At 38.4% G+C, this 15,169-nt stretch overlaps 1 protein-coding gene across 1 annotated transcript; it reads right to left on the bottom strand.

Moving 5' to 3' along the window:
• Positions 1–9,310: 9,310 nt before the first annotated feature.
• Positions 9,311–10,441, bottom strand: LOC111906622 (probable carboxylesterase 12). The gene has a single exon (XM_023902390.3). The coding sequence runs from the start codon at positions 10,321–10,323 to the stop codon at positions 9,376–9,378; it is 948 nt and encodes a 315-aa protein (XP_023758158.1). The 5' UTR covers positions 10,324–10,441; the 3' UTR covers positions 9,311–9,375.
• Positions 10,442–15,169: the final 4,728 nt, after the last annotated feature.

Here is a 15,169-nt window from a genome sequence, read left to right as displayed (position 1 = left end):
TTCATTTAGACTCCGTTGGCTAATTCTCGACCGATCTCAAATTTAACAGTAGGAGGCGTTTATACTGTTAAATGACCGCGAAGAATTCGTAACTCCTTCATACGGACTCCGTTTTTGTCTATATTTTTACCGTTGAGTTACTATTAATGAGATCTTCAACTCTCATTTAGGTCGCATAAGCCAAAAACCGCTCGAACTAAAATTCGAGTTTCGGGTCGTGCACTGCTAAACCGAATCTTAGAAAAATCATAACTTTCTCATACGAAGTTAGATTTGGGCGTTCTTTTTATGGATGTTCTCGGTTTAACGTATACTACAACTTTGGTTTAGATTGCTAAGTCTAAAATTCGCTCCATTGTAAATTTACTATTTACGCTTCCCGGTGTCATGTCGGTTTTGTCGTAAAACTTCGACGGGCCATAACTTCTTCGTTATAACTCGGATTTCGGCGTTCTTTATATGTACGGAAACCTTGAGACATATTCTACAACTTGGTTAAGACTATTTATCATAAATAATATTTTGCCAAAAATTCTTTTTCGACCCCTATTATCTCTAAATTGACTAGCCTAGATCTACGGGCGTTACAATTATCTCCCCCTTAGGATGATTACGTCCCGGAATCATCAACGAAACAAGGCAGTATAATGACTCCAAATGTTATCTCTTCATCCTAGGTAATAATCGTAACTTCCTTGTTTCTTCGAATGAGTATCTAACTCTTGGACTCCATGACTGTAGGCGGTGCTCGATCTTGCACTTGCTCCCTATCTCACGTTAGACTCCAGATTATGACCTTTAAGTCACAATCTCGATCCTCACTGGATACAAACTTAAGATAAGCTCTTTTATTACTACAATGGATCGATGTGTCATATTCTAATGACCTCTCATCGTATGTTGCAACGCTCAGACTCAGGTCTCTTAGAGTCAAATTCCAAAACAGAGTATACCTTCCTTCATGTTCTAATGTGATACAATCAAATTTCAATATGTAGCATTTCTAGCTACCAACTTCTTTAACAATCATCGCGATACTTCTACTGATCGCCTTGGTTAGCTTTCATTTCAATCTTTTGGTTTAAGTCAGATGCTACATCGAACTTGGTTCTCTGAACCACGTATCATACTCATCGTAGGCGGACTCAATTTGATATGACCACTAGGGTCGGAATAACAACAATCTTCTTAGTCATTACCGAAACAATGGTAACGACATGCTTGAATAAAACAAAATCATTTACTAGTTTCTTGGTAACCTTGTGACTTTCCCTGATCCAAGCATGAGTCCTGTGCTTCCGGTAGTATATGCATCTACTACCTTTCACACCTACTCATACTCGTCCCAAGTATTGTCTCGCAGTCCCCAAGTCCTAAAATCACAAAACAATTTAACACATACGAGTGTGTCCAAATAATCATAAAAATTTCACTAGATTCTACTAGGACTTCTTTCATGCGTATCTTTAATCATCAATTCCGCTTCAACTCGGTTGGTGGTGGAAATTCCAGATGATATGAAAACTTTAGGAATTACACCAATCGTTCTATCATCCCGCCAATCAAATGTGTACATTCAGATGTACGGTACTTCTCTAGACGTACTGCTATTTTATTAGACGTATTCTAAAGGCAAGATACCTCTTATGATATCTTCCGATAGGTATCATTCACTATCGTAAGACATCTCATTTCCTCTATTTTCTCTGTCTATCATGTCTCGCATCACTTCCTGAACTTCTGCCATTGTGATAGGTTCGGGTGCAGGCACAACGACCGATGCATGACCCATCACATTCTTAGGCTCAAGTTGTCATCTTCCTCGGATATTTCCTAGTCTGTCTTTACCATGACGTTTTGTACACCCAAGCAGACGTTCGGTGTACCGAGGTGAGAATTTTAAGATAGGAAATATTTTATTTACGATAGACGTATAGATCTCCTTGTCACATTGAAAAGTTATATGTCAGTTCTAATACTGTAATCAAACGTTTAGAAATCTAAACACATAAAATTTCCAGGTCCGGTCGGCAACAGACCATAGATCCGAACAAAATAATAGCATATAAGGCATCTTTATAGCTATAACATAAAACATTCAGCACATAAAACATTTTAGGCAACTTTCTTAAAATAAACTAGTGCTTGTGTCTAAAATATAGCAGACACTCATCTCACAATCATCGCTTAGCATTCTAAGTTTAAGTCTAGAAATTTCCTGCAAATTCTTAGTTCGCTTAAACTAATGCTCTGATACCAACTGAGACATCCCCATTTTCCACGGCCAGAAAAGACCGATTTTGTTTATGCTTTGTTAAAAATCAGAGTACTTCTTTTCATAAAAATGTTGCGGAATTTGTTCCCAAAAAACACGATAAATACGTTATCAAAACATTTTCGAAGAAACGTATTTTATTCATTTTAAAACGTTTGGGATGTCATCGTCAATACAGAAACATAAGCATAAACAAAACTTACATTCATTTACACTAGTGATCTATATCTCCTTAATCTCTCAGTGTAATGTCACTCCATATCGACATCTGTGATATAAATAAACTGAGTGGGTCAGGTTGGGAAACCTGGTGAGTACATAGGGATTTCAATCCCACAATGTTATATCATATATATAATTTAGAACTCACAAAACATACAATTTCACCATATATGTGTAAGCAACTCTTATCCCACCCCGTCGATCCTCACAATGAGAGTATCCATACTCTCAAACCTAAGATTAACCGTTTTACCTAATCCATACTCTCATATTAATGACGAATGGTTATGCCAAATCCATACTCTTAGACTAGGGACGAATGACTAATCCATACTCTCGGATTAATGACGAATGATTATGTCTGATCCATACTCTCGGACTAGGGACGAATGACTAATCCATACTCTCGGATTAATGACGAAAGATTATGCCTAATCCATACTCTCGTACTAGGTACAAATGACTATATATTAATCCATACTCCCGGACTAAGGACAACTGACTATGTCTTAATCCATGCCCCCGGATTAATGATAGTTGACTATGTCCAATCCATACTCTCGGACTAGGGACAATGACTATGTCTAATCCATGCTCTCGGATAAATGACATATACTAAAGTTCTATTCTCTGAGTATAACTCACTTTTACTCGTAAGAAAATACTATCCGATATTCCTCATAATTAATTTAGGTTTACTCTTTATCCTAAATCATCATATATAATAAGGTATGTTCTTAAACACGTATTTCAAACAACATCAATTAACTCGCACATAAACATATAATTAATACTTTAATCAATACTTGTATTAAAATCATGTTCATGAAAAGGACTATGCACTCAATATAACTCATAATAATAGCCCAAATAATTATTTTAAGGTCCTAATAGTGTTACTATAATTAATTAGAAGCTATATTAAAAATAGCGTAGGCGTAGCTCACTTACAACGGGTTTTTTCGCAAAAACCGGGCTTCGCTGGAGTAGCGTTCCCGAGCCAAAAGGCTCTTTTCTCGGGACTCCGGGAGCCTCGGGGCTTCCTTCGGGTGCTAGGGGGTTTACCTAGGCTTTTAGGGGGGTTAGGGAGCTTAGAGAGAGAGTGTAGAGAGAGAAAGAAGGTTTGAGAGGTGTGAAGAAATGGCAAGACCCGGCACCTCTATTTATAGGGTGAATTCCTGATGGACTCGCCGAGTAGGAGGACCTACTCGCCGAGTTGGGGCATGTGGCAGCCTTCTGGTGGTGCCACGTGTCCAATTCTGGTGGTGCCACGTCAGCCCCTATCGCGTATCAGCCTTAAAACTTAGAAAAATCATAACTCTCGCATACAAGCTCCATTTTTTATGTTATTTTTTTCAACGCTTAGGTAAAATCAAGATCTACAACTTTCATTTAGACTCCGTTGGCTAATTCTCGACCGATCTCAAATTTAACAGTAGGAGGCGTTTATACTGTTAAATGACCGCGAAGAATTCGTAACTCCTTCATACGGACTCCGTTTTTGTCTATATTTTTACCGTTGAGTTACTATTAATGAGATCTTCAACTCTCATTTAGGTCGCATAAGCCAAAAACCGCTCGAACTAAAATTCGAGTTTCGGGTCGTGCACTGCTAAACCGAATCTTAGAAAAATCATAACTTTCTCATACGAAGTTAGATTTGGGCGTTCTTTTTATGGATGTTCTCGGTTTAACGTATACTACAACTTTGGTTTAGATTGCTAAGTCTAAAATTCGCTCCATTGTAAATTTACTATTTACGCTTCCCGGTGTCGTGCCGATTTTGCCGTAAAACTTCGACAGGCCATAACTTCTTCGTTATAACTCAGATTTTGGCGTTCTTTATATGTACGGAAACCTTTAGACATATTCTACAACTTGGTTAAGACTATTTATCATAAATAATATTTTGCCGAAAAGTCGTTTTCGATCCCTATTATCTCTAAATTGACTAGCCCGGATCTACGGGCGTTGCAGACGGCCAGGGTGAGGGAATGATCCAGACACTTGAGGATATGTTTCGGGCATGCGTGTTGGAATTTGGAGGGAGTTGGGATATATACCTCCCTTTGCTAGAGTTTTCATACAACAACAATTACCACGCCAGTATTGACCGACCCTTGTTTGAGATGTTGTATGGTCGGAGGTGTAGGACCCCTGTTTGTTGGGGCGAGGTAGGGAACCACGTCATGGGGAGCACTTAGGTGGTCCTCAAGATGACCGAGTTAATTCAGCAAGTGTGTGATAGGATACGAGTCACACAAAGCCGTCAGAAGATCTATGTTGACCGACGGTGATCATATCTCGAGTTTCAAGTGGGGGACTTTGTGTCACTAAAGATGTCGCTATGGAAGGGAGTCATCGGGTTTCGGAAGAGGGGCAAGCTAGCGTCACGATATATTGGCCCATTCAGGATTTTAAACCGAGTAGACAAGGTGACCTATCATTTGGATTTATTCGATGAGCTCAGCCAGATTCACAACACCTTCCATGTGTCACAACTTCGGAAGTGTGTCACCGACGAGGCCACAGTCGTTTCTCTGGACGACATTTAGGTTGATGAGAGCATGAACTACATTGGGAGGCCTGTTGCGATCTTAGATAGGAATACCATGGTTCTTCGGAACAAGAAATTGAAGTTGCAATGGCAGCACCGCGGGGGCTCCGAATGGACATGGGAGCTAGAGAACGAGATACGAGACCACTACCCGGATTTATTTGGGCCAGCAGAATTTGAGGTTGAATTCTAGTTCAAGTGAAGGAGATTTGTAACATCTGTTCCAGGTATTATTTAAATTATTCAATTTTTTTAGGGTTTTGTGCATGGACTCGGCGAGTTGGAGAGCTCCGACTCGTCGAGTAGAGACTATTAGGAGGATGCGAGATTTAAATCCTACTCGACGAGTAGGATCTGTAGAGAGAAACCCTAATTTTCAGGGGTTTGTACCTTATTTAAAGGATTTATGGCTCATTTGTAGCCTCCCTCGCTGTCTTTACAGTCCATAAAGAAACCCTAACCGCATATTTGAGCTTCCTTGAGTGTGTGTGTGTGTGAGTCTTAGAGAGTAAAACTTGTGCTTTTGAGAAGGAAACATGAAGGTTGAGGGTCTTGAAGAGAGGAGAAGGCTTGGGATCCAGCATCTACTGCTTATGAGCATCCATTTAGAGGTAAAAAGTTACCACCTTGATCTCTATTTGCTTAGATCTCATTTCATGGAACGATATGGTCATTTTTGGGTGTAAAATAGGGTCATACTCGGATCTAGACTTATCACAAGGACATGGTTCCAGATTTTGACCTCTCTAGGTCCCCAATGACATAAAATTGCTCACTTTATCCAGCTTAGGCCCTTTCCATGCACTAAAACCTTGTAGGAAGCTTAGTTTTGATGTTATGACCTTAGAGGACCTTGCATGCACGTAAAGTTTGCAACTTTACGTGGTATCTGCACCAAGGGAGGTTGGATTTGAAGTTTGGGACCTTAGATCCCACTGAAAAAGGTTGAACATAAAATGAACTAAAGGAACTCGTCGAGTCCCTTAGTTAACTCGACGAGTCGGGGTAGGGTTTGCCCGTTTTTGAGTTTCTAATTGAGTGCAATGAAGGACTAGGGTTTTGGTCTGAATGGACTTTAGGTTTTCTGGACATTTGATGAACTCGACGAGTCACTAAGGTGACTCGGCGAGTAGACTCGGGATTCAATGGAATGAACTCGAGAGAAACTCGATGAGTTGTTGGATGCACTCGGGCGAGTTGAGGTTAACAAGACTGTTAACCTTGATCGTTGACCTTGACTTGGACCAGGGTTGACCAGAGTTGACTTAGAGGGTATTTATGGTATTTCGGGATTATAACAAGTTAATCACATGTCGATTATAGGCGGTTGAGTTGGAGAAGTGCATGGGATCTATCTGATTTTAGCTTGTCAGTTCAGCATATGATAGGTAAGTCTCCTCACCATACCAATGGGTCTAAGGCACCAAGGCCAGCCCATTTTGTGATATGTGGTACACTTGTTGTTGTAGAGATATGTGGTGTGATAGTTAGATATGCTTAGTGTTATGCTAGCTATATTTGTGATATTTACAGGGAGGACCATGGGAAGATCCCATGACACTTAGATGTAAGACCATGTGGGGGAGCCCATGGCTTTTCAAGTAAAGACCATGGGAGGAGCCCATGGCACTTGGATGTAAGACCATGGCTTTCCAGCTAAAGAACATGGGGGGAGCCCATGTCACTTAGGTGTAAGGCCATGTGGGGGAGCCCATGACATCCTAGAGTAAGACCTTGGGAGGAGCCCACGACATCCTGATATGTTTGTATGCATGGCTTATGTGGTAGATGTAGCTTTTATAGCTAATATGATATGTGGTTATTTGGATTGTGTGTGGGTTATGCTTTAGGGGACACACTAATCATTAGCTTACAATTTGTTGATTTGTTTCAGGTACATCTGAGCCTAAGGGCAAGGGCAAGGCTTGATGGTGCGGCGTGCACTCTTCGGCAATTGTTTAATGGGACACTCTGATGTTTTGAATAAAATGTTAATATTATGAATTTTGAAAACAATGGTTGATGTTACTTCACATTTTATGGGAATGTTTGGCTAATTAAAAATGAAAAAAAAATATTTGAAAATTTAGGTCGTTACAGATCTGAATCCCTTCAATGGGAGGATTTTATCCGGTTAATGGGTTCCGTTTCTTTGTCGTTTGCTTGTAACAGGTGGTTTTGGTCTCTTTCAGGAGAGATGGAGTTCATGGTGGCGTCGCTTAGATCTTTCATTTATGAAAAGGCTCTTCTTTTTACCTTCCCGAGACTAAGTGGAGTAAATTGGTGCCTAAAAAGGTTAATGTCTGTGCGTGTCATTTGGCTCTTCATAAGCTCCCAAGTCAACATAACCTTTTATCTAGGAGTTTGGATGTCTCATCTTTGATTTTCCCTATTTGTAATTCTCCTTCTGAAAACACAAGAATCATTTGTTTTTTCCCTGTCGTTTGGCTATTTATCTTCATTTACATGTTCTTAGATGTTGGGGTTTGACAATTGTTCATTTAATTCTTTTAAAGACTGGTTGCTATGGTTTTGTTCTATTCGTTGCTATGGTTTTGTTCTATTCGTTGCTCAGGGGTGACTAAATGCTGGTTGGAGGGTGTTTTTTATTCTCTTTGGTGGGACATTTGGAATTACATGAATGCTCGGGTTTTTGCTTCTTCTATTTCGATTTCCGAGGTCGACAGTTTTATTTGATAATTTTGTCACTCAAACCTTCTTTTGGTGTAAAGCTTGGTCTACGAAAAAATTAAATTGGTTGATTGGCTTCAAAAATCCCCAACTTGTTATTTCTTCTTGATGCCTCGTTTGTTTTGTTAGCTCCTTGCTAGGCCGTTTTGGTTTTAATAAAACTCAATCGTTTAAAAAAAATCTTTATAATTCTCCTACTTTGGAAAAAAAATCTTTTTAATCAAGGACATGATATTAGGAAAGTTTCACATACTATCTCTCCATCATCATTACGAACCTTTAGTTTCTCTAAATATGTTTTGGAGGATGACGTTGTAGTAGAAGAACTTGGTGTAGAAGCAAGAACATAGGAAATAAAGGAAATGAAGTTGATTGTTAATATTGAATTATCTGTTTCCAAATATGACTAATGATCAAACAAGGAACTTGGAAAATGTGACCGAATATTTCCGCATTACAAAACAAAATGTATGTTTTTAAAAAATGAAATCAAATACCTAAAAATACTCCTAGGCAAGTCAGTTGTGAAAGAAATGGATATTAAAGACAATCAATGTGTGATGAAGACAATGAAGAAAGTATACATGGGGCAGAAGTCTCAAGAATCACAATAGAAAAAGAAATATTTCTATAGTTTATACATACATATGAATCTAAATTCTTATTATATTTGGTAATATTTAAGGTTTAAACCTTTTATTAATATATTGCATATTTATTAATAGAGTGTCAAAATTAGAAAAGATTAAAAACTTAGTGTAAAATGGTAAAAAAAATAAAAACTTAATGTCTTTTGTGTAACTGTTTCCGACCCCAACACGTTATCATATCACGTTATCATTACATAACCAAATAGTGTCATTTTAGCATGTCACATCAGCATCCCATGTCATTTTAATAGTGATAATCAGATGACCTAAAGCAAATCTGTAAGAATTGTAATATATATATATATATATATATATATATATATATATATATATATATATATATATATATATATATATATATATATATATATATATATATATATAATAAATTGAAATAGAAAAAAAGGTGTCAAAATCACATAAAAAAAGTTAATGACTTTTATGTAATTTGCACAATTTTTTTTTTTTGATAAAAAATGAATTCATTATTTACTCAAATACAATATACTAGAATTTAGTCATTCGATAAACATATCATGTGGTTCAATAAACTTATACGAATATTATGAATACGATATGCAAGAAAGTACACTTAAATATAAATTAACGAAAGCCTATAACTTAAAATTTGTTAATTTAATAAAATATATTAGGTACTTATCTTATAATGTGTAATTATTGTTTTGTATTTTTTTTTTTACTTTTTTAGTCATTATTTATTTACTTTTGCTTAATAAATAATTATAAATTTTTTCAACCAATTTGTTAACTACTTTTATCAAAAAGTTATTTTTACTTTCATCTATCGTTTTTGTGATTAACAATATTTTATAGTGTCACTATAACTTTTCATCAAAAACAAGCAAACTTACAATAAAGTTGTAACGTAAATAAACTTAAAACACATTACACATGTATAGAAAATCGGTGCCAATAAAATTTCTTTATTCTATTACATATATTGCTTGAGATTTGCATGATTAGGCATCATTGATGAAAGTACAAATTCTCTTGCGCAAAGTACAAGCACTCTCAGCAGAAGGTTTAAAAAGGAAAAACACATGGTCCTCCCCTTTATCCTCAATCACCTCAATATTTCCCTTCCACCCGTTTTTACCCAAAATATCCTTATAATACCATCCCCTATGCTTGAATATATCTTTCTCAGCAACACAAACCAGTACCCTGGAGCATCCAAGATCCGAAATTTTCGGATCCATATCCGGGTTAATCCACGGGTCATCGAACCCACTTGTTCCCGGGTGAGCAAAGGTCCATATATCTTCCATAGATGCATTCCATGGATGCTCATCTTCAGACCCGATTCGATCTTTCCCCCAAAAATACGGGTGGAGCAGGATAATACCCCGTAGGAATATGCTCAAGCCCGGTTTTTCTAACCCGACCCGGATTGCCATGTGGTGGGAGATATTGGCGCCTGCGCTGTCGCCGGAGAAGAATACATGTTGAAGATCGGCGTAGTCGTTAAGCCATGGCTCAGGTCCATTACTGTTGATGTGTTGAGCGACCCACTTGATTGCTTCCCATGAATCGTCGAAGCAGGTGGGGAGGACATGCTCCGGCGCCGTTCGGTAGTCAACGGAAACTATAACGACGTTGGATTCAGCTGCGACGAGGTTTAAGAAGTTATGGTAGACGGGGGAAGCGGCGGTTTCGATGACGAATCCGCCGCCGTGGTAGTAGATTAAAAGGGGGAGCTTTTTGGTGGTGGTTTTGGGAAGGTAAAGCCTAGCGAAGATGTTGGTTTCAGGTGAGAAGACGACGTCTTTGGATTGAACGCCGGACGAAGAATCGTTGCCGGCGGGAACAACATCGGTGCCGGAGAGTTTCTGGAATCGGCCATCTTTGTATACTCGAATGAGTCCGGGGATTTCTTTAAGGATTTGATCCGGTGAATGTGAATCCATCAGCTACACAATTTGGGAGAATAGAATCAATTGTGTACTGAAACTCTGAAAGCAGCTGTTTTAACTTACATAAATGGTCCATGGTGCATGTGGTATAAAAAATCACTAAAACTTGAGATCCGTTTTTTTCATTTATGAATATGGTTCATATGTGATTAAAAATTAGTTCGGATTAATATATGATCCAAAATTTCAGCTGTTTTGATATTTTTTTAATAAAATTTAACATTTATTTTTAATTAAAACTAGTAAAGAACTCGCGGCTATGCCGCTTTTGGGGTAATATGGAAAAAATCGGCAAACTTTAAAAGATATCTGCTGAAATTGTAAATCACCATAAATAGGGAAGAAAGTCGACAACTCCTAAAATTAGATGTCAAAAGTGTAGAACAAAAAAAAAAAGACACTGGTGGAGAAAATTCAAAATATTGTGATAATAATATTAAAGTTGTTAATGTTGGCAAAATTTTAAAGGAGGTTTTTATGTTTTTTATGTCAAAATGTAAAACTTTTGACTATAAGGACAAAAAGTGTCAAATTCATTAATGAATTGTGGCAAAACACCAAAGTGTAATACATTTGAATATAAGGACTAAAGTGTCAAAGTCATTAAAGATTTGTGGCAAAAACCTTAAGGCGCAAAAACTTAATCAAAAGGCAAAAATGTAAAAAAATTTACTTTAGGGACTAAAAGTGTCAAGTTCAGCAAACTTTTGTGGCAAAATCCTAAAACCTAAAAGAATACTATTCCTAAGCTCCTTTGAATTTAATATATATATATATATATATATATATATATATATATATATATATATATATATATATATGTGTGACAACCCCATATTTCGAGTCAATGTAATGTAAAACTGATCAAATTTAGGTCAAAATGTAACCTTCCTAAAATCTTATTCGGACTAAATAAAGTAGTAGGAATCATATCAAGGTTTGCGTACATAAAAAGAACGTCCAAATCTGACTTCGTATGAGGAAGTTATGAATTTTTGAAGAAATTCCTTAAATCACGTCATTTTAATAAACAAATAATAAAAATAATTTTGGAATTTGCCTACGGAATCTAAACGAAAGTTGTAGATCATGGTCTCACCTTCGCGTGGATATAAAGAACGTCAAAAACGGAGTTCGTATGAGGGAGATATGAATTTTTGAAGTTTATTTAAAATAAATATGAATTTAATTATAAATTCCCGGTAATATCCGAAGGGGAGTCATCGGATTGGACCGAAGTACGCCCTGCGTACCTTCGAACGCCCCGCGTACTGAGATCGAGGGTCTCGGATCGTCCACGTCGCACTATCCGAAGAATCTAACCCGTCCGACCCGTCCGACCCGCCATCCCATCCGACCCGCGTACCCAGCAACTCGTCCCATCCGAACCGAGGCAGTCGAGGCTTCGGTCATGCATGACGTACGCGTACGCGCTGCGTATGGGTCATCGTTGATAGATTGACCAAGTCTGCACACTTCCTTCCTATCAAAGAAACCGACAAGATGGAGAAACTTACGAGAACATACATTAGGGAAATCGTACGACTACATGGTGTACCTATGTCCATTATCTCCGATAGAGATAGTAGGTTCACCTCAAGATTTTGGCAATCACTACAACATTCCCTAGGAACAAGGCTGGACATGAGCACAGCCTACCATCCTCAGACCGACGGACAGAGTGAGAGGACCATCCAAACTCTGGAAGATATGTTGCGAGCCTGCGTGATTGACTTTGGGAAGACATGGGATACTCATTTACCCCTTGTCGAGTTTTCCTATAATAACAGTTATCACACGAGCATCAAGGCTGCTCCATTTGAAGCTCTCTACGGCCATAAGTGCAGATCCCCTCTGTGCTGGGCTGAGGTGGGTGATACCCAATTAGCCAGGGGGCAAACTTCTGACAGTACTCTCACCGGTCCGGAGATCATTCGGGAAACAACTGAGAAAATCGTTCAGATCCGTGAACGATTGAAAGCCTCTAGAGACCGACAGAAGAGCTACGCTGATAAACGAAGGAAACCTTTGGAATTTCAGGTGGGAGACCGAGTCCTCCTCAAAGTCTCACCCTGGAAGGGCTTGATACGCTTCGGCAAGCGTGGAAAGCTTAATCCGAGATACATAGGGCCTTTCGAGATTCTTGCAAGAGTCGGCCCCGTAGCTTACAAACTCGAACTACCAGACGCACTTCGTAACGTACATTCTACATTCCACGTATCTAACTTGAAAAAGTGTCTATCCGACGAGACTCTTGTAATCCCACTCGACGAGGTCGAAATCAATGAGAGCCTCAACTTCGTGGAAGAACCTGTAGAGATCTTGGACCGTGAGGTCAAGCAGACAAAGCAAAGCCGTATCCTTATCGTGAAGGTTCGCTGGAATGCCAAGCGAGGACCGGAATTCACTTGGGAACGTGAGGATCAGATGAAACTGAAATACCCTCACCTTTTTGCTTAGTTATTTGAAATTTCTAACTTGCTTAAAATTTTAATTTCGGGACGAAATTCCTTCTAACGGGGGGATGATGTGACAACCCGATATTTCGAGTCAATGTAATGTAAAACCGATCAAATTTAGGTCAAAATGTAACCTTCCTAAAATCTTATTCGGACTAAATAAAGTAGTAGGAATCATATCAAGGTTTGCGTACATAAAAAGAACGTCCAAATCTGACTTCGTATGAGGAAGTTATGAATTTTTGAAGAAATTCCTTAAATCACGTCATTTTAATAAATAAATAATAAAAATAATTTTGGAATTTGCCAACGGAATCTAAACGAAAGTTGTAGATCATGGTCTCACCTTCGCGTGGATATAAAGAACGTCAAAAACGGAGTTCGTATGAGGGAGATATGAATTTTTGAAGTTTATTTAAAATAAATATGAATTTAATTATAAATTCCCGGTAATATCCGAAGGGGAGTCATCGGATTGGACCGAAGTACGCCCTGCGTACCTTCGTACGCCCCGCGTACTGAGATCGAGGGTCTCGGATCGTCCACGTCGCACTATCCGAAGAATCTAACCCGTCCGACCCGCCGACCCGTCCGACCCGCTGTCCCGTCCGACCCGCCGTCCCATCCGACCCGCGTACCCAGCAACCCGTCCCATCCGAACCGAGGCAGTCGAGGCTTCGGTCATGCATGACGTACGCGTACGCGCTGCGTACGAGCGTACGCCCCGCGTTCGCAGGCGGTTCAGCCTTCCTATAAATAGGATGCGAGGCTTTCCGAAAATGTTGCTCATTTCTCTCCTCTCTCTCACAACCTTGCCTCGTTTTCCGTGCCCGTTATAACCCGAAGCTCTGGTCTTTTTGCTCAAGTCCCGAGGGTCGATTTTACTCCCGAGATTCCCGAGAATCCCGAGAAAAATCCGTTTTCCGAGACGAAACTCTGCCCGGTTTTCCATCTCGCTTTCTTCAATCAATCAAGTGAGTTTCATACCCCTTAATCAACCTTTTTAAATATTCTAAATGCTTTTATATGCTTTCAAGGGGGGGGATACAAGTTAAATACTTATAGTTATTGTTTCAATCACATGTGATTGCATTAAGCACATGTGATTAATAACTAGGGAAACCATGATTTTATCACTATTCAAACTATCTATCAAACTGTTTTACTTCTAAATGTTTTCCAAACCCATTTACTTTTCGAATTTACACTGCAACTGTGATTTAAACAAATGTTCCTTATACTTAATCTGTTTTAATCAAATCTACGCCTTCAAATTGTTTTATAGATTGACATCAAGTCAATCTTTCTTTAAAAATAATACTTATGTTTCAAATGTCTTATAAATACTTATTTATGTTTTTATATTATAAATTGCATGCCCATATATGTATAGACGTATAAATAATGTTTAAAGGGCTTAGGAAGGCCATCCACCCTATTTCCTTTTCCTCGATTTGGATGTGGTCTGGTGGGATTTTGGGTGACCATCCGAAGGTCGTTTCCATGTTAATTATATATCAAATATACATATATAGACATAAAAGTACTTCCATAACCATACGTACTAGACGCACCGTTAACAAGTTACCATCGGGGTAACACATAACCATACTATTACAACTGCTAGATCAATGAGTCGGTTCATTCATGAGTCTATACTAGGAAGAGAATATATACAACTATACTACGAGAACATATACAACTATACTAGAACAAGAAACATTTCATCACATATGCAAGAATACGATAACAAATGTGATCCACTGTATCGGAGCATGCCTTAAATGTCATGGCCCGAGTTGTAGCCAGAATTCTCTTGGAGGGAGAGCGTTGAGTTTGCGTATAGATCTATACTGGATTGACTATCCTACACCTTGCTGCTAGCTACAGCCGGACCTGCAGGTCTGCGGGTGCCAAACGTCATTCCGTTATTACGACCGTTCTTTATGTCGTTGTTATCAGTCGATAGTATGGTGCAATTATCACATTATACCTTAATATAAATCCGGTTTAAGGTAGTAGTAATTAGTACAACAGTAGTTCTTATTATACAAAGCTACAGTACTACAATGATTTACCCATTACATATTTTGGTGATAATCTCACTTAAGCATTAATGTACAAACTATATTTTATCAAATGATAGTTATACTTGGGTAATTACACACTTTTACAACAGACGAGTTTACAAAACAGTTAAGCCTTGGTAGAAGGCTACTTTTATAGAAAATATAGGATTTTCTGAGAGATTCAAACTTTTACAAACTTATACATTGAGACAGGTTCAAACGTTTTTGACAACAAACATTGACACTAAAATGCTTATGAACTCACCAGCTTAATGCTGATAAACTCTTTCAAAATAACTTGTATTCTCAGGT

Source organism: Lactuca sativa, chromosome 3 (genome assembly GCF_002870075.4).
Source record: "Lactuca sativa cultivar Salinas chromosome 3, Lsat_Salinas_v11, whole genome shotgun sequence".
NCBI lineage: Eukaryota > Viridiplantae > Streptophyta > Magnoliopsida > Asterales > Asteraceae > Lactuca > Lactuca sativa.
The sequence above is the reverse complement of the archived record's forward strand: the minus strand, read 5'-3'. Positions and strand labels throughout refer to the sequence as shown.

What these genes read in the sequence shown, in the direction of transcription:
- LOC111906622 (XM_023902390.3), bottom strand. Translation starts at nt 10,323, where the DNA reads ATGGATTCACATTCACCGGATCAAATCCTTAAAGAAATCCCCGGACTC.